The 20,851-nt window shown below is 47.2% G+C and overlaps 1 protein-coding gene across 4 annotated transcripts in view; it reads right to left on the bottom strand.

Annotated features, from left to right (window-relative positions):
- The window catches only part of MCM9 (minichromosome maintenance 9 homologous recombination repair factor), a 907,286-nt gene that overhangs the window by 305,531 nt on the left and 580,904 nt on the right, over positions 1-20,851 (bottom strand). For all 4 annotated transcript variants that reach the window (XM_069606612.1, XM_069606614.1, XM_069606613.1 and 1 more), the window contains exon 7: positions 11,756-11,875. In XM_069606612.1, coding sequence (XP_069462713.1) covers positions 11,756-11,875 — 120 coding nt within the window. Of the gene's footprint in view, positions 1-11,755; positions 11,876-20,851 lie in introns of those variants that run through there.

Raw genomic sequence — 20,851 nt, 5'->3', positions numbered from 1 at the left:
GTGTTTAGACAGGTAGTCGGGGTCACTAGTGGACAGGCGGTATTTATTGGTCACATTTTTATTCACAGCCGGATTGGTTTCTGGTGTCTCCAAATTTGCTGTCACCCTTTCCAGGATATCTGTCAGATCATCCTGCTGAAATGGTAACAGAGGCCTACTCCACCTCATATATTCCACTACCTTGGACATAAGCTGTCTATATGACGCATCAGCATGCTCCCCAGCCTTGGTCTTCCAAACTCTAGCTCAGGTGAGGTGTCCACCCCACTGGCCGTCTGCAGATGATCATAAAGGTCTTTCAACCTTGATTCCTCAGAAATGAAACTTTCAGGCACATTTGGCAGGCTAAATTGGAGGCAAAAGGCTGCATTGTTGTCCGAGGGGTCATTCTCCTCATATATTGAGGTAAGGGACTTAAAATAGTACTTCCTTGGTAAAAGCACACATGTTTTTTCATGCATCAAGGGCTTGATATATAGTGGATTTGACGGTGGAGGAGCTGGCGAAACTTTTTTCAATGGTGCCATAGGTTTTGATGGTGGAGCGCTCAATGTCGATGGCGCAGCTAGCGTCGATGCAATCGATGGTGACGCTGATTGGCGACGGCTTGGCTGGCATCGAAGTCGCAGCCGGCTTCAATGACCTTGACCTGTGCTTATGTTTTCGGCTCGATGGATCTTTTGATGATACGTCATAGCATCAATACCTCGATGGCTCTCAGTGAGGATCAGGCCCTCGTCCCGGGCTCGAGGGCGTGCAGGATTTAGATTGAGCCCTTTCCTTACTGGCTTCCTTGGAATGCGCGGTAGGATCATGCCTTGCCGTGGGTTTCTGCTTTCAAATATTTTTAGCATTTCTGCTCTAAAAGCTTCCCATTCGGCAGGAGTGGATTTTTTTTGTGGGGCTAGATCCCCTCTCAGGGGAGGTGTCTGCCGATTAAGTCGAAGAAGGTGACCTATGGTGCCTCTTTTTGGACTTCTTTGTTTTTTGGTCAGGGTATCGCTATCGCCAATTTCCCCTTTTGCTCCTTCAGGGCCTTTCCGGGCATCGACTGGCACTTGGAGCAGGCTGAGGTCTTATGCTCCACCCTGAGACACCATAGACATATACGGTGTGGATCGGTCAATGACATTTTCGATTCACAATCTTGACACTTCTTGAACCCAGTCTTCGGGGTAGTAGGTGTCGACGAAGAAGACATACTAACATATGGTAGTAAAGAAGCATGCCATATTTGTCAAAGCAATAGCCTTTGCAGAAAAACGGAACTGAAGCCAATGGGCGCTGCGCGTGCTATATATCCATTCGATGACATCATCATCGAGACTGAGGCCCACGAGGGACATCAAGTCGATTGCATCGACGCATAGCGCCCCCTGCCGAATTGTTTTGCACGAAGCTGGATATCGAATATCAAAGATGAGGAATACGTTGGAGGACACAATCCATTCAAAAATACTTTACTTGAATCCAATTGTGTCCCGATATAGTCTAAACAGTACTAGAATGTGCATCTAGGATACTAGTTTCAAAAGGTGCTTCAAATTCTGGTCACTCCTCCATAGTGGTTGTAGCGATTATTTGACTTTTGGGGTATATATAGCCCCTTCGATCCACTTACCCTCAACAGCTGCTTTCTTCTTCTTTTGGACCCTGCTGAAACTGGAGACTATTCTGAGAGATGAAGGTTGCTGGGAAATTTTCTAGAGCATTCACTACTCGTTTAGCCCACTGTTGAGCCTTTTTGAATGCATCTGAACAGCTTGAATGCATTGCTGATTAGGAGAGGAAAAGGTGCAGCACCAACAAAATACATGTAGCACTCTATAAAATCACCCAACTATTGTTAAGGTATGTTTCTAAAATTTGGGAAAACACCACACGCCCAAGTACCTTAACAGCACTAAACCATGAGAACTTATGAAAAGTATTTTCTTCCAATTCTTTTTTAAAATATGATTGAAGTTAGTTTATTTCCTGGCCTTAATTTTTAGATCAGTTGTTTATTTAGAGTAAAAGTTATTTCAATCTTTTTTCCAGTTTTCCTCATTTAAGAGAGGTTTTACTTTGCACCATATAAGACTACCGAGTAAAATAATAGCTTTCTGTCTGAACGGCAGCAGAAGAACTCTGGCATCCAGAATCACAGCCTCATGATGCCGCACAGCACGCTGCTTGCAGAGAAATGCTGAGTGGGGTTTCCCCAAGACCAGGAAGCACATCTCCTACCCCAAACAGGCAAGTTGAATGAATAGAAGTCAGCTGAGGGTAAATATCCTAGATGCCACAAACCAGATGCAGTTTCTGCATATGCTATGGGGCTGCCCTAAGCGGTCTGACTTCTGGAAGCAGGTGTTGGATATGATTGATCAGATATTGGGAATAGAGATTTCCAGGGAATTGGTCAGTTGCATGTTTGGGTGGTCTCCGCATCTGGGAAAGAGTGCTAGGAAACTACTGTCCATTTGTTTTCTGGTAGTTAAAAGATGCATCCTGAGGCTCTGATTTAACCCGGTGCCTCCTAGATCTGGTAAATGGCTGGAAGATCTGATGTGGTGCAGCAATACGGAAACTGAGTTTTGTAGACTAGAACCAACGCGTGAGAGACTGCGTGTTATCTGGGAGCCGTTCAAAGAGTTACTTAAACGTAGGTCGCAATATGAGGAAACGTGTTCGGTATTGAAGTAGTCGCAGGAGTACTTTGAAGGGGATAAAGTCTGCAGGTGTGGTTGCAGGGCTGCATATGCTACACCCGTAGAGGCAAGATGGGAGGGCGGCTCACTTAAGACCAGAGAAGGCGGCATACATTTTGTGGGTGCTACAGGAGTTTGGAAAGGTGTGCAGGTACAGCCCTAGGAAAGACAGCCACAGAGAGACTGGCCAATGTTAAGGGGAGGGCTGGACAGCCGCGGAAAGCAGCTGGCCAGCAGAATTGATATGACAATGAATGCTGCCAGCGTTGTTCCACCAGCAAGTGAATCTAGATGGAAATAATCCAGTCACCAATGAGACGGGTGAAGCAAAGAACATGGCTACAGTTTTTGTCAGGAAATCAGACTACCCTACCCAATCTATACTGACTCTGCATCGGTCAGTCTAGACTTTTCTTTTTTTTTTAACTTGTTTATTTTTCGGTAGGCATACAGGAGAATGCATTAGCATGTCAGATTAACATTTTATCTCAGCATTATTATACACTTATTTATACCCCAACACCCAACCCCACTTCTTAGTCTCGGGCTCCTTCGCTCCCGTCTCCTCCTGCCTCGATTCGTCTTCCTCCCTCTTCTCCCGACTTACGTCCTCAAATCCTGGGTTTGGCTATCCTCCGGGGCCTGCTCCTCTACCAGCTGAGACTGTTCTCTGTCTGCCGCCTGCTGGGCCTGTTGCACCAGGCGCGGTTTGTATGTCAGGGCCGGGAAGCGTGAGTCATAGTCTATCACCGGCGACCAAATGTTCGTGAAACGATGGAGGCGGCCTCCGTTTGCTGCCATCACTTTCTCAGCGATGAAGATGTCCCAGATTTTCAACCACCATAGCACCGTTAGGGGGCCCTCTGGGGTCTTCCATGTCCGAGCTATTGTGATTTTGGCGGCTAGGAGTAATTGCGTGATGAGGGCCGCGGATGCGCCCGCCTTCGGGTATGTGTCTGGGATCGGGGTCCCCAGCAGTAGCGGCTCCGGTTCCAGTGGCAGTGAGATTTGGGTTATGTCTGTGATGGTAGCTATACATTGGGACCAGAAGACCTTCACCACTGGGCATGACCACCACATGTGTAAGTAGGAGCCTGGCGAGCCGCACCGACGCCAGCACTGTGGGTCTAGCGACTGGTTGAAGTGGTGTAGTTGTAGCGGCGGGAAATACCATCTCATGAGCAGTTTATATGCGCATTCTCGGTTGGTGATGCAAAAGGACGATGAGTGTGTGCGGGCCCAGATATCGGTCCAGTCTTGATCCTGGATTGGGTGCCCTAGGTCCTTTTCCCACTGCGCCATGTATGTCGCTCTTTTGGACAGGAGGTTCTCCTGGAATAGTCGATGTAGCGTCGAGATCCGCCCTCGGGATGGAGGGTCCGCTACTGTTAATTCCAAGGCATCTAGGGTCCTGGTGGCCGCCTCTCGCGTCTGGGGGTGAGTGCACCAGTGTCTGATCTGGCAATATGCGAACCTGTCTGACTCTGCTAGGTTAAACGTACTTTTGCATTGGGCGAATGTCAGCGGCTGTGTCCCCTCAAATAGTTGGCTTAGGGATGAGAGGCCTCCGGTAATCCAGTTCTTGAAGTTTGAGGGGTGAGCTCCCGGAGAGAACGCCGGATTGTGGAAGACTGGGGCTGAGGGGCCCAGAGCTCTCGGGATACCTCTGGATTTGCGGGCCCAATCCCATGCCTTCAATGTTTGCTTGGTTGAGGATAGTATGGCTGGCCATGTCCGGCGCAGCGCGGTTGGCAGGTGTAGAAGAAAGCGCAATGGGAGGGGTACTCGGGATTGCTCTATGTCCATCCATTTGGGGCGTCCTGACGTTATAGTCCAGGCCCTGGTATGCGCTATCTGCGCCGCCATTTGGTATTTTTGGAGGTCAGGGACCCCTAGGCCTCCCTGGTCCGGAGCACATAGCATTGTCTTCCGTGGAATGCGGGCCTTCTTCCTCCTCCATATGAATCCGAATATCTTCCTTTGAAGTCTCTGTAGTTGGGGACGAGGGACTATGATGGGGAGAGCTGAGCAGGCGTATAGGAATCGTGGCAACAGATTCATTTTGCAGGCTGTGATGCGACCTATTAGGGATATTTCCTGCTTGTACCAAGAGTCTAGGTCTTTTTCCAAAGTTTTCATCAGGGGTGGGAAGTTTATCCGATAGACGTCTCCCGGGTTGGCGGGGATCTGCACCCCGAGGTAGGGGATGGATGTGTCATTTAGCGGAACCGCGCACTGGGCACAGAAGGATGCCTTATCTCTCTGATTTAATCCTATCCCCAGAGCTGTCGATTTCATCAAGTTAATGGCAAATCCGGACACCTTCCCAAATCTGTGGATTTCCGCTAGGGCGGCTCTTAAGGATTGCGAGGTGTCTGTGATGGTTAGCATCACGTCGTCAGCGTAGAGCGCTATCTTGTGCTGGGTAGAGCCTACTTGGAGGCCTTTGATTCTGGGGTTAAGGCGAATCCGCTGGGCCAACGATTCCATCACCATAGCGAACAGTAAGGGGGAGAGGGGGCAGCCCTGTCTGGTGCCGCATGTTAGAGAGATCGGGTTAGTCAGGAGGCCGTTCACTCGGAGCAGGGTGGTCGGGGATTGGTAGTTCGCTAGGGTGAGCTTCAAGAAGGTGGGCCCCACGCCGAACGACTCCAGGGTAAGGCGGAGGAACGACCAGTCCACTTTGTCGAAAGCCTTGGTCGCGTCTAAGGCTAGCAGGGCGAGTTTCTTCGAGTCTTGTCTGGCTATCTCGATCAGGTCGAGGACTCTGCGCGTATTATCTGTGGTGGCTCTGTTTAAGATAAATCCCGTCTGGTCTGGGTCTATGATGTCCGGAAGAAGCCTCGCTAATCGGTTTGCCAAGACCTTCGAGTAGATATTCGCATCCAGGTTTAGTAAGGAGATGGGTCGGTAAGCCGCTATATCGCTGGGGTCTTTTCCTGGTTTCAGCGCTAATACTGTTATTGACTCTTTCATTGATGGGGTTGTTGATCCAGAGGTGGCGAAGGAGTTAAAGAGGGTCGTCATTGGGGCTAGTAGCTGAGGCCGGAAGAGTTTGTAGAATCGGGACGTGAAACCATCTGGGCCCGGGGCTCTAGTTCTTAAGCTTTTAACGGCTTCGTCGATCTCCTCGCTGGTGATCGGGGCCTCCAACTCTTCCCTACTCGTAGTGGATAGTTTAGGCAGGGCGGCTTCCCTCAGGTAGGACTGCTGCTCTTCCTGGGGTTTTTGGGTAGCTGACATAGTTTCGGTTACGTGAGCTTCTGCAATTCTCAGCTTATCCCGGTCTGCGAATTGGACTGCACCCTGAGGGTCCCGGAGGCTTAGTATAGTGTTCCTTCTCTTGATTCTTGCGAGTTTTTCCACCAGGAATTTATTTGCTTTGTTCCCCCTGGCGTAGTAGCTCTGCTTCGTCTTGGTTAGCAACTGGGCTGTGTCCTCTGCGTAATGAGCCTCTAGTTTCCTCCGTGCCGTCTGCAAGACTCGGTAGGTTCTCGGGGACCAGTTTCTAGCTTTACATGTCGTCTCTGCTTCAAGGACCTTGTCTTCTAGGATGCGGCGGGTCTGTTGCTTTTGCTTATGGTAGGCCGCTCCCTGAGAGATCAGCACCCCTCGCACTACGGCCTTCATCGCGTCCCATGTCGTCGCAGGGGAGGTATCTTCGTTTTTATTGACTTCGAAGTACTGTTTGATGGCTTTAGCTACTACGTCTCTCGTCGCCATGTTATTTAGGATCGGGTCATAAAGAGACCATCTGCGTCTTGGGGGCGGGTCCGGGTTATAGGCTCTTAGCGTCAGTATTACGGGTGCGTGATCTGAATGGATTCTGGGGCCTATGAGGACATCGTCCGTGTACGACAGGATCTGCGGGGATGTCAGCAAGAGGTCTATACGTGAGTAAGTCCTGTGCACATAGGAGTAGCATGAGTAGTCTCGTTCCTCTGGATGGAGGATCCTCCAGGCATCCACCACTTCGAAGGTTCGGAACAGTTTGAGCAGAGCGATTGCCAAGCCAAAGTCTCCGCGGGCAGGGGGGTGTGATCTATCTACTAGTGGGTTGGGGACTCCGTTGAAATCTCCCCCGATGATGGTCTGACCCTCCACAAACGGGAGAAGGGTGTTTTCCAGGGTCGAGTAGAATGCCTCTTGTTCTTGATTTGGCGCATATACTGAGATCAGCGTGTATAGTTGGCCGAGAATTCGGCATTTCACCGCCACAAAGCGGCCATCTGGGTCCCGTTTAGAGTCTAGGATTTGAGGCTTCAAATCTTTGGCGATTAAAATAGCTGTACCACCTTTCTTCGCTCCATTCGAAGCTAGAAACTGCGTTGGGAATTGCCGATCTCTGAGCCTTGCGAAGTCCGCTGGGATCAGGTGTGTCTCCTGCAGGAAGACCACGGAGGCCCTGTCATTCTGGATGCGTTGTAGGATCATTTTCCTCTTCTGTGGGGCGTTGAGGCCTCTAACGTTCAGCGTTAGGAACCTTAGTTTCTGGATCGGCGGGGGGGCCTCCTGGGTGCCTCCTGGGGTGGGACACTGTTCCTCGTGGGTGGGCTGGGGGTATTCAGTCTTCATTTCGAGATTCCGAGTTAGCCAGGTCCTCCTGCAGCCGGGTTTTCTGCGTCCTCCAACGGGAGGGCAACATTTTATCTGAGTGGGTCCACCAACGGGTGGGCAAACTTAAACGGGTGGGAAAACTCCCGACTGTGCTGGGGGCTGGGATCTTCTGCGCGGCCACCATCACGGCCAACGTGGCCCAAACAGTTTCCCTCGCCAACGGGTCGAGGGTCGAACCATACAGATCGGCTCGGCTCCAAGGGTGGGTAGGTGACATACTCCTTGGAGAGGGGGACTGGGCCGTTCGGGGCCCGCGGCATTGCTATGCTTCGTTTTGGCTTCGGCGTCGGTCTTAGTACCATGGCCGCTAACCTCTGAATTACTTCATCTTTCGGCGTCTCTGCGCCTTAGACCAGGGTTGTTGCTGTCTTTGAGGTGACTGATCTGGTTCCTCTGGCGGGAGGAGTGGACTGGGGGTGGTTGAGGCCCCTGGAGAGTTCGGGTGCAAAATCGATTTTGCGTCCTCCAGGTGGCTAATTTTGCGTAGAGTCCCCTGGTACGAGAATTGTAACGTAGCGGGGAAGAGCCAGCGGTAGCGAATCTGCTGGTTCTGGAGGAACAGGGTCAAGGGCTTGAGAGCTCTCCTTTTCTGTATGGTGATCGGGGAGAGATCTTGGTATATCTGCAGGGGGGTGCTCATGAATGACAGTTCATCCTTCGAGCGGCTTATTGCCGAGATGGCTTCTTTGGTAGCGTAGAAGTGTACTCTAGTAATCACATCCGGAGGGCCGTCTGAGTCTACTCCTCGTCTCGGGCGTAGTCTGTGGGTTCGGTCCAGGACGAGTTGGGTTTTGTCCGTGAGCGGGAGGAGAGCCTGGAAGAAGTTGCCTATGTACTCCGGGAGCTCTTTATCTTGGATCGTTGTTGGGACCCCACGGATACGCAGATTATTCCGTCGGGCCCTGTTTTCTAAGTCCTCTTGCTTGAATGCGAGGATCTCATTACTGGACTGAAGCGCTCGGATCTCGCGTCGCATTTCTATTATTGCTGCATCGTGGTTCTGGGTCAAGTCTTCGACCTCTCCTATTCTCTGTTCCGTTTCCGTGAGTCGTTGGTCCATTTGTTCTAGCCGTGTAGTGAACTCGGTCATGCAGGACCGAATTTCGGCTTTGATGTCCCTCATGAAGGCCATTAAGTCATCTCTGGTGGCGAGGTTACCCTGTTCTTCTGGGGGCTTTTGCGGGGTAAGTTTAAGTGAGGTGTCCGGTTTTCTTGTCTTGTCTGTTACTAGAAGCATGGTGGAAATGTCAGCGGTTTTGGCTGGTTTGGTGAGTCTCGACATTTTGCCAGGGCTGGGGCTCTGAGGATCCTCTTCTGGTTGGGGGCCCCTGGGGGGGGGCGCTTTGGGGGGGGATGCTTGGTTTCGGATGAATCTGCTGTAGAAGGCGAGAAATCCGCCCGCCGTATTTGTTGTCAGAGTTGTAGTGGTTATATCTGGGCCTTGCCACTCTTGGATGTAGAGGAGGGGTCGATTCAGCTTGAGGTAGATGTCCACCCTGCCCGGGGGCTGAAGCTATCCAGGGTGATGGGCCTGGTGGGTGAAGTGGGCCGGGGCGCCCCAGGATATTATGGCGGCTGGAGACGTGGGGGTGTCTTCAGAAGGAGGTTGAGGAAAGCTGTCGCGCGGCTAGGGGGGGGGGGGGGGGGGCAGGCGCCCAACATGACCACTCTCCCCAGCCGGCGAGGTATCTGGTGGGCAGGAGCGCCCCAGGAAGCTGGAAGGGGGCTCCGGATTCAGCGCCGGGGGGATTGTGGGGGGCGATGGACACTCACCCGATCAGGCCTCCGATATCGCTTCCGGGGTGCTGGGCTGCGGGCCGATGCAGAGACCTGGGGGCCAGGAAGGAGCCAACTCGGGTTGATCGTTGCCAGTGAAGGAGGTGGGGGGGGGGAATAAGGGCCCCCGCCCCCACAGCTGGTCCAGTAGCCGGAGGGCTCCGGGGGCTTGGTCGTCTCTCCAGCGAGCCGGTCCGCTGCACTGGCGAGTGTCGGGGAGCTCCGGGGGCCTCTCTCTGAGGTCTGTTTATCAGGTCTGGAGGGCCGGAAAGTCAGCCGGACGGAGAGGCTCCGCAGGGGGGTCGAGATGGTGGTGGCGCCAACCCCGTACTCCGCTCCGGTGGAGGGGGGGGGGCGGGTGGGAGGAGCACCCGAACCCGCGCTGCGGCCTCAGGTGGAAGGGCCCCGGGGACTGGAGCGGCCGTCTCTCCAGGGATCTCCGATGGCGAGGCTCAGGATCGGGGCGGAGGGCGGGAGCAGGAGGTCCTATGGGTGTCTCGTCACTGGGCGCCGGCGGAGGCGAGGGGCCTGAGTCGCCTGAGTCGCGGCCGCCATCTTGGTTCGGCACGGAGAGGCACCCGCGTCAAGTTCTTCCGCCGCGTTTTCCGTGTTCCCGCAGCGTTCGCTTTCAAGATTGGAGCGGTGGGTGCACAAGTGGTTCCGCCAGCTTCTCCCGCCAGAGTCACAGCAGCGGCGACGCCGGGGCCGGTTAAATTTCAGGTGAGGCCGCGGGTCCCTACGGAGGCCATTAGCGGAGCAGCCTCATCAGTGGCGCTCCAGGCCACGCCCCCCAGTCTAGACTTTTCTGAGGAGCACAGTAGATAATTTAATCCACTATCATTGATCATATTAACTGAATCTGACATTTCTCCAGCCACTATCCTGATCACTAGTAGGGACTTAGTATATAACGGTTGCCATTGAACACCTATCGTCGTTTGAATGACTACTTCTTGCAAGAGCCTATGCACTTCCTGCTCCTGATAAGGTCAAGGGCTCAGACAATGTGATTGTTGTTCACCTCTGCCGTACAGGAAGGCATGGTTCCACAGAAGCCTTTGAAACATTTGACCAGGGTCCTACTACAATGCTTTCAGAGTTTCCTAGGGAGGAATGGCAATGCTTCTCATTGAACTCCCACCACTCGCATTGTTGCTGTATGACAAGTGGCAAGGTTTATCAGTCATCTCTTGCTCCATCTTCAGAAGGTACTTATCAGGGCTATGCACAGTCAACTCTTATTACTGAGTATGTACGTATGTTACATCATGGTAGTACACCTGTTGCCATTTTCATGGTCTCTTGGTGCTGTATGTTAGTCACATGGTAATATCCTGAAGCATGGTCTGAAGCAACATCATGATTGAGTCATTACTGTCTCGTCAGAGCCTGAGGCGATTCCCTTTCTAAGGAACCCACCAGGATGAAAATCACAGACAGGATTGAGATAACGGTTTTCTCGTTTGTTTTTGCATTTGTAGGTTAGACTGTTGTGAGGGGCAGTGGCTGTAAGGTTTCTGTGGGCGAGATTGTAAGATTTCCTATTAGTGGATGGGCAACATTTCTGAGACCTCTCTAAAGGCCAGTGGTAAGTCATCCAATCAGGTCCATATAGACATCCTAGTAGTTGGACTGCAAGCCTAACGAGAAGCAGACTGAAATACCTCAGCAATAAAAGAGTGCACTTTGGTAGGATTTCCAAAATGAGCATCAGAAAGGAAGGCAGCCACTCTGGAACCCAAGCCGCTTACTTGATAAGAGAGAGGAAGCAGCAAAGTATTGCAAAAGCCTGTTTTTCAAAGTTCAGTAATGCAAAAAGCTGGCTAGAAGGCAGCCTTCTTTGGGTAGTGGTTCGAATGAAGCCAGAAAGCAGCCATGTCCTGATATCACTAGAGGAGCAAGAATAACTTTGTTTGCTGGTGAACTCTCAGCCTAGTGAGATGCACTCAGCCACACGGAGTGCGGCTAACTCCTCCTCCCCCAAAGAGTGACGTTAGGGTGGTTTCTCCCTGCAAGAACATATTTTAAATATTTGGTCGAAGACGTGCATTTTACAGCACAGAGGAAATTGAAGGGATGGGCTTTACTGGCAGTTGGAATAGGCAACAAGCAATGCATCCAAGCCTCCAATAGCATCCCTGCAAGAGTAGCATTCCACCACTGAAAACCATTTATCTGGCCACCAGAAATATGAGAGTGCAAATCATTTGTGCTACAGTCCTCAAGCAGTCCAGATAAAGGTTTCTTGTAACACACTTGGAAAACGGCAAGCTATAATCTCTAGTAGGTGTTACACCAACTGCAAATAATGTGAAGGGGATGACACATGCATCATTTTGGCTCCACACAGCACTGTTCATGTTGTCAGATACTAGGAGGATTGTTTAATCCTACATCCGGCTTATGGAACATTATACTTCGCATCATTGATTGTACAATGGATCTGCAGAGAGAGGTTAATGTCAGTTCACAAAATGGAGGACAAACTATGAAAGAAAATAAATGCCAACAAAGTGTTAAAAATATTATTTTTGTAAACAGTTTTGATTGTGAAATTGACAGAACATAAAACATGAATAGTAAATAACAACATTGTATTTCTGGTAAACCCTTATGTGCCATTTTATAACCACCAGCTTGCATATGCCCAATGTGACAATATCATATACCTGCTGTTGTGGAGCCAATCCCAGCAGTGAGAACAGACCTTGGAGTAATCTTAGCAGCATACTTGAGAAATTGAGATTTCCCAGTGCCGGGGTCACCGACTAATAAAAGATGAGATTCACCTAGAAAAAGGAAAACGGGCTTTGTGAGCGAGATCAGTTACACATATGCACATTTGTATGCTAGATTTCGATCCAAATGGATACATGAGCTACTTAACAATAGAGGAAGGAGCAGGTAAGATGAAAACTAAGCAGTTCACAAGCACTTGCATATTCTGTGCTGGCCCTGGAATTAAATGGGTCTGGTGTTTTCAGACTTGGCATGTTTGAGTTTTACAGTATGCATGTTCTGTTTCACTGTCTCCTACAAAGGACGGCAGCAGACAACTCAGTCCTAGACGAGATGACAATTCAGAAACCAATGAATTGTCACACCTCGCAGCGATGATTTCGCTGCACAAATGGGTACACTCTTCTACCCGAGCAAGAATGGCATCCTGTGAAAGACCTACACAGCCTTATTCCCCCGAAATATTTGTCAATACATTTGAAAACAGCAGGGCACTGAAGTACACGGGAAGAGTTCCATTAAAATGCATGGACCTCACATCCTTCAAAGCCAAAAATGAAGTGTGTCCAAAGTACAGATATGGATAGCATGCTTGTATCCAAGAGTCCTGGCTAGCAGGGACTTCTCAATCTCTCCTACTTTGCAGTGGCATAGACTGATTGCAGCTTAAGCGGTAGATCCACTCATGAAATTCTGGCAACACCGACTTTGGAAATTATCAGCAAAAAGCCCAGCAGATTAAAAATAGATTTGAACATAATCTTCTGCAGGAAGGCAGTGCCTGCATGAAACAAAACACATGGGATAGGACCCTTTTCTAAATTATGGTTTACTTTTGAATCAATATCAAGAATTTCTAAATGACTAACATTTGTCACTTGAGACCCTTAAGACTACCGCTGACCTTGTGAACCATAAAACTATGTTTTTCTCAACAACGGTTTCCTGGAACATAAATGCAGAGCTGATCTACCCTCCGGGGAACAACAGTATTAAACAACTAAAGTTCCAGTGCAGTTGAAGAAAAGATATTCAACCTGTAAACATAATTCATCAATTTGGGTAATCTCTTTGCAGTCTGATGTTTAGAATATGCCATATGGATGATGCTAGAAGCTTTGGGTATTATTTTTAAAAAAATCAGGACATCACTAGTTACAATTTTTTTTAATTGAGGTCCTGCTGACATCACGAAGCTCACATTATACCCTTCTCTGGCATCGTTTTAGAATCAGAGCCATTTACATAAAGGCAACAGAATATTCCAAAGAGGATTTGAACAGGATTATATGCAGCTATAAAAATCACCCATTGAGTAGAACATGTTTCAGGGAAATAACTTTCCATTGTAGTTTTAAAGTTTTTAGGTGCTATTAATATGATTAAGTTAAAATTGCGATTTAAATATCAATTTTGCTGTAATGTAATTAATTTAATTTCCTTTTTAGGTATTTGATTGGTTTGATTTTTTTATCTTGACTTGATAATGTCTATTCTCTTGCTATTTTCTTTTGTCTTTTAAGTAATCTAATCAATGATATATGCTATGTTTTTTTTCAATATTGTATTTTATTGGGATTTTACAACATGTATTAAAACGATGATACAAGAAAATCAAACATTTGACACAATACATCAGGGAGGAGACAGCATTATACATAGAATGTTAATCATTACATTTGATTGGCAGGAATTGGTGATGAGCTGATATTGACGGCTTCTAGTGCATGTTTTTAAGTTTTGTGGGACAGTAGAGATGGAGGCATGTTAGAGGGCCTGGGTTGCACCGCATGACTGAGGCATGCAGTTATCTGCGCCCGGTGAGGAGATGGAGGTGGGGAGGGGGGGAGGAGGATCCGTTCTTTTTCCACCAAGTGCGGGTGGTTGTTGGACAATCACTGGGAATTGTTCAGCATAATCAAGAAAGGGGGACCAGGTGCTGTAGAACCTTCCCATGTTTCACAGGCGAGAGGCAGATATTTTTTCTGCAACTGCTGTGTCCCAACATTTTGCCTACCACATAGTGAGCACGGGCCTTCAGTTTGCTTCCACAATAGTGATTTTGGCTGCCGTGAGAAAGTGTGTGATTAGGTCCGTTAGATGCCCCGTCAGTGGGAATGATCCATCACCAGTGTCCCCCAGTAGTACAATTCCTGGATCCCATAGTATTGTCAGCCTCGTAATCAATCAGATCTGTTCTAGGACCTCCCTCCAAAATTGGGTTGACTTCGGGCAGGTACACAGGAGGTACAGTAGTAAGTATATTGCTTTAAAACCCTCGAGCACTGTGGTGATAGTGCCAGGTTGCTCTGGTTCAAAATTTCTGGGGTGATGTACCATCCATAACAAACCTTCACAGCCCCCTCCTTATTCGTAACACATTTGGAATGTCTATGTGTACGGGACCAGATGCGTCCCCAGTCCTCCATCTCCAGCTCTCTTCCCAAGTCCCATTCCTATTTAAGCATGTAGTTCTTCTTGGTGGGGTCAGCTTTCTCTAGGAGTCTGTATAGGAGAAAGATTTTTCCCCCTCAGGGCTGCTGATGTTAGGGTGCGTTCTAGTGCGGCAAGTTCCCTGCCCCCATGTGTTCTTGTTCTGTGTTGTGACATCCAGGGCTTGAGTTGGGCGTATCAGAAGCTTTCTGTTTCTGGGAGTCAGAATTTTGCTTTACATTCCTCAAAGGATAGTGGGGTCCCGTTGGTGAAGAAATCTGTGATTTGAATTAATCCCCCTTCCTGCCATTTTTGGAACCCTGCAGTATTAATCCCAGCTGTGAAGTCAGGGTTGATCCATACCTGGGGTAAGTGGCCCCATAGAGCATCTGCTGGCATATGCTAGGTTAAACGAAATGTTTAAAGTGTAAGGTTATTAGTTTGAGAAAATTAACTAATTAAAAAAACGGTCTTCTCTACCATGGTTGTTTTCTAAGAGTCCTATGCAGTTCACAAGAAAGTAATTGTATATGGAGGAGTTAACATTCACCATCAGAGGTGTTTCCAGCAGACTACCAGCTCACTTGAGGATTAGTCCTATGCTCAGGATCACGAGAATAAAGCTTGTAAAAGATGTGCACACATTCCTATGTGAGTGCTTTGCAGAGGATTATTACACTATTCACTACTAAAATGGTCAATTGGCACTAACTCCAAAGATGGAGCAGCAAAATGTATTACTGGAAAAGCCAGAGTCCCGGGACCTTGTGGAAGTCAAAGTGGTCCGCATTCGAGAAGGGAGGTTTTCTGAGAGCTTGGTTATCAAAATAATGTATGATTATCCCCCCCACCCCCGAGCATGATTTATTAAAGCAAGGGATAGGAGTATTTATTGATTAAGACTGATATAGCGCTTGTACAGAAAAAGTTCACTAACCGGAATAATTGATGACCAACATGAAGTTCTATTTACATCCAGGAATCAGAGAGAAAAAGTGCTTCAAGAGAAGAACGAGAAGAGCAGAGAGATGAGAACAGTGCTTAATGTGTAAAAGCAAGCAGAATCCAAGAAAGAGGGTCGAAATAACATTTCAACTTACATTTGGAGATGACAATTCCTAAAATAAATAACTAGAGTAATTTCAAGGCTGGAAAAGAAGGGGAAATGGAAAACCAAGGTTTATAGGACAAAAACATTGTAAATGATTAAACAGGAGTATTTACGTCATACCAATCTCTATAGATTCATACAAAGTATGCACTACGTTAACCGCTGTGGGGCGTTAAAAAATCCCGATAAATCACTGCTGCAGTCTCAAATATTATAATGTCAACTAGAGCCAGATTATATAGAGCACACAAACATGGGTAAATAACTACACTCATTGGTGGGCGAGGGAAGATATAACAAGAAGGGACAGAGAAGCATTGACATGTTCAGTACAATTGCAGCGAGTTGCACACTGAAGCTTAAACCTCTAAAATACCTGCACTTTAATGAAAGTTACCTAGAACTGTAGTTGTCAAGTGTTTGCATTATTCAGATTCAAATACTTTCAATAGTCAGTCGCCACGTTAGGAATCTTTGATAAACTTATAATAACAGTAACAAAAAAAATCATAAATCTATGTACTCTATCCACTATTTAGGTACTATGCCTGTGAACGCTGATGACCCCTGGCGGGGCAGGGAGATATGTTTTGTGCGGTGATGACACCATAAAGGCAATAAAATGACTATGCTCATAATGGACACTGCTAGTGTTATTTTGTATGGTATATGTGCCCGAGAGTTTGTTATTTTTTCTTTTTATTACAGCTTAGAGAATCCTCATTTTGGCTGTAGGTAACACTTGCCCGAGAGCTCCCTAAAACAGACATGCACAGAAAGACTGCTGAAACAGCGTTTTGGACAGCTCTCAGGTGTACTGGGCGAAGGCCACTTGGATCATGCTGGTTTAACCCATCTTAGTCAATGCAACCTTATTCTCGACAGGATGTGCGTCAGGAGGCGTCGGCCCCACAACCCTCACCGAAGGAGGACTACGCCAGATATTATCAGACTAGAAAACTTACCTGGAAATGAGGGACCACGTGATGACAGGAGACAAAAGGGAAATAGAAGATTGACTACAGATGTACAACATTAACTTTGTTATACCTTGAGGGGCGGAGGAAGCCAAACAAATATGATGCATATTATGAGAGACCAGACCATGGGCAAATATAAGGACAATGTGATCTGTCGGCGGGTTGACTTCGTTTGGGCCGTGGGCAGATGGGGTGTAGTTTGTTTGGAAGATTTGCAAACCAATAAAGCATCTTGCTTTGTCCCTTTCCACTAGGACTCAAGTCCTTTTGTACGAATTTACATTCATAGATGGTGCCTGCAACTCAGACCGGTCACGAATGCTGCAGACCGCCGGACCCCGAAAGCCTCCATCCGGACACCCTCAAAGGGGGGTAGACCAAGAGATAGAGGCAGAGGCCAAATGGGTCGGCAAATGTATCAACAGCAACAGGATAGATATGGGGGACAGCAACAACCGAAACAGCTGGGCCAGTTTGATAAACAGACATGTGGAGCCCAGGGTCAGCAAGTACAGGGAAATTGGAATACTCAGCAGGCTTCTAGAGCCATGATACCGAACACGTTAATTTGCAATTATTGCATACAGCAGGGCCATTGGAAAAAGGAGTGCCCACTTAGACCCCAAAGACAACAGCAACAAGGTGGCATTAATGCAAATGCACAATTGCCACAAGCGGGAGGGCAGCTCCAGAGACAGACTGCTCCCGTAGGGGCCAACGCCCCAGTTTCTGAACCCAAATACGAATCCCTTTGTCCCCGGAGACGCAAGTGTAGAGGGGGCATCCAAATGGATTTTGACAACCAGTAGGGGAAGGGACTCTGGAAGCATCAATGATCCCAGTTGATCAGGGGGGACCTTATGTATGGTGTCCGGTTCAGGGGCTACCAATACCATGTTTGGTAGATAATGGGGCAAATCGATCCACTTTGTAAATGAATACTTTTCCACATGTCCTTACATCAGGGGGGACAGTAAGAGCAATAGGCACATCGAATACCACAGTCATACATCAGGTGTCAAAGCCTCTTATGGTTACGTTGGGGCCTGTTACCGTTTGGCATGCTTTCCTTTTATGTCCCACACCACCAGTGAATTTATTGGGAAGATATGCATTGGGTAAAATGAGGTGCACTATTTATTGTACTCTGGATTTAGTGTTTTCAAGCGTACCCTCCAAAAATTCAGTTGCATTGATGGCTACATTAAGGGGAGAGATTGGGGAGTGTGGCGGAGGCAGATGAGCAATGGTCAGAAGATATACGGGAGCTGATAGACTCTATACCAAGGTGTCTGTGGGCAACCCATGAAAATGAGGTAGGATATATATACACACCGCCAAACCTGTAAGGGTAAAAGTAAACCTGTTTAAAAGATTGCCAAGGACACCCCAGTATCCCTTGAAGTCGGAAGTGGAGGAAGGGATAACCCCAGTCATTGAATCTTTCCTGAGTCAGTGAATAATAGTTCAGACTAGTAGTATATGCAATACCCCTATTGTCCGTGTGAAGAAGCCAGGTAAGGAGGTATACCGTTTTGTCCAGGACCGATGTGCTATTAATGCCATGGTGATACCTTCCTTTCCTATGGTGACAAACCCAGCAACCATACTATCATGTATTCCACTGGAAGCAACACATTTTACAGTGGTTGACTTACATTCAGCTTTCTTCTCTGTTCAGATACACTAGGATCGTCAGTTGCATTTGGGGTCCTGTACACTGGAACCTGTTTGCCGCAGGGTTATACAGAGTCCCCAACCCTCTTCTCACAACACCTCAAGAAAGATTTAGATGACATCAAATTACCAGCAAAGTCAGTATTGATGCAATATGTCAATGATTTGTTAATCGCCTCTCCCTCATACGAGGCTTGAAAGGAAGACACCACATTGGCAGAGAGAGAAAGCGCATATGGCTTCAAAAAATACAATAGTTATGCACCCCTAGATTGCATTATCTGGGACATGACAAAGGGATGTCGGCTGATACCCGGTTCTCTGAACGAAACAGTTTATAATATACCTAAACCTCAGAATATAATACAAATGCAAGCTTTTCTGCAGGCAGTAGGCTACTGCTGGCAAGGGATCACTGGATTGGTAGTCAGTCATATTTTAGAATGCAATAATTTAGAAAGTCAAAATGTCGAAAAATTATTTTCGAAAAAAATAATGTCGAAAACCAATAATGTCGAATTATTTCTGCATTTTTTCGAATTTTTCAACAAAAAAAATATATATATTAATAATTAAAATGTGTTGAGTATGAGGGGTGAGAGGGGGTGGGGGGCTAGCCGGGGGTGTTGGGTGAAAGGGGTTGGGGGGACCCCCCAGTAAATGATACTCTTCTTGTTTATTTATTTATTGATAGTGCTAATTGCCATTTTTCACGACATTTTTTTTTCTAAAAATTGACTCTTAATTATATGTACAGGTTTTCGACATTATTGTTTTCTACATTTTTTTTTCTACATTATGACTATAAACCCACTGGATTTGCCAAAATAGTTAAACAACTCCATACTATACCCGATTGAACACTATCGAACCATTGCAGTGAATGCCAGAAGCCGAAGAGGCATTCACAAGAGTAAAAAGGCTGTTAGCAGAGGCACCCGCATTGGGTCTGCCAGATTATAAAAAAGAATGTACTTTGTATTATCATGAGAGAAAGGGATTTGCTTTGGCGGTCCTTCCCCAGAAGCATGGGATCCATCATAGACCCATTCCATATTACAGAAAGGAGTTGGATCCGGTTGTGGCAGAAATTCCACAATGTTTACCATCAGTAGAGGCTGCAGCCTTAGTAGTTGTACAAAGTGAGAACATTATATTAGAATCACCCCTAGAGGTAGCTGTTCCACATACAGTGGCATCATTATTCTAGACAAAAACACAGCATATGTTGGTCTCAAGAGTTAGCAAATATGAAATACTTTTATGAAATTCAACAAATATAAAAAACTTTCATTAGATGCTCTGTTCTGAACACAGCATCCCTGTTACCAACCCACCAAGAGGGAGAACCGCACGATTCCTCCCCGCTCAATTAATTGTCTGTAATTGACTGTCTGTTAATGCCCCTGCCAGACCCAGACCTTGAGTACTTTGTTGACGGGTCCCGTTTTAGAAATCAAAATGGGTAGTTGGTCTCGGAGTATGTGCGGAGAGCGTTGTGGAGAGCAGCAAACTGCCCCATGTGATGTCAGCACAGGTGGCTGAATTAGTGCCCCTAACAGGAGCCTGTCGGCTCAATAATCTGTTAACATTTATACCGATTCAAGATACACATTTGGCACAGCCCATAACTTTGGTCAACTCTGGAAGCAGAGACATTTCATGACTAACTGGTACACCATAAATTATAGTCAGTATGTATTAGGACTTTAGATGCTTTAAAATTAATGGAGCGAGTTTTCTATCAAGTGTGCTACCCACCAGGCACTGGATGACCCTATTAGTTGTGGAAATTATTTCGCTACATGAAGCACCAAATTGGCGGCCACCTTAGAGGGCAATAGGAGTTAAGGGGTATAAACTATGTAACTGTGGGTGCTTAGGTTTAATAATATAATCTTATCTACAAAGTGAGAGAGACAGCTGCATATTTTGGTATCAATAGGCTAACCCTGTCTAGAACAATCACAGAATTAAACAATGTGTGTCATCATCTATGCGCTTGTACCAAAGTATTACTGTCTTGTATTGATTGACACCTAGGTACAAGTGCATAGATGATGACACACATTGTTTAAACCTTAGAGGGCAATGCTGAGTACATTTTGCCAGGGTAAACAGGGCTGGAGGAAACCCTGTATCAAACACAAGATGACACTGGGCAGATGCGGCAAAAAGCGCTGTCAGGTGAAAGGCATAAGTGGATCCAAAAGGGGTACCGGTTACATGAGGACTCTGTGGCGAAAAACAAACTGGGCGGGTTAGGGGCTCCAAAATGATAAGTGCCACATTGAATCAGAATGGATTATGGGCAGGCACATGTTGGAAAATATGGCATGACAATGCTAGTGGGACAATCCTGGTTCGCACCAGAACTTATTAGTATGGCTCAAGAATGCCATCAACGATGTGCAATATGCTTAAAGAACAATGTGTGGAAAGTATGCTTAAAGAACAATGTGTGGAAAGTGTGCCAATCAGTCAAAGGGAGCATCCTGAACCATACGGCCCATTCGTGGCGTTAGATTGATTTTGTACAACTCACAAAATATAATCAGTGGCAACACCTGCAAGTAATAGTGGACATTTTTTCAGGATGGGTGGAGGCTCACTCTTGTAAAAAGGCAGATGCAGTGGTTGTTGCAAAACTACTGATTAGAGATCTGAGCACAGAGATCAGGGAACTCATTTTGTCAAAAACATTAAAACACTGTAGTCTACTTTGAAGGTTTAGCATAATTTGCATTGCCCTCACCATCGCCAGTCAGCAGGGGCAGTAGGGAGACAGAAAGGGGTGCTGAAAAATAAATTGGCCAAGAAACTGG

Source organism: Ambystoma mexicanum, chromosome 4p (assembly GCF_040938575.1).
Source record: "Ambystoma mexicanum isolate Mex_15411 chromosome 4p, UKY_AmexF1_1, whole genome shotgun sequence".
NCBI classification, from domain to species: domain Eukaryota; kingdom Metazoa; phylum Chordata; class Amphibia; order Caudata; family Ambystomatidae; genus Ambystoma; species Ambystoma mexicanum.
Note: the sequence above shows the minus strand (reverse complement) of the source record. Positions and strands in the feature narration are given on the sequence as shown.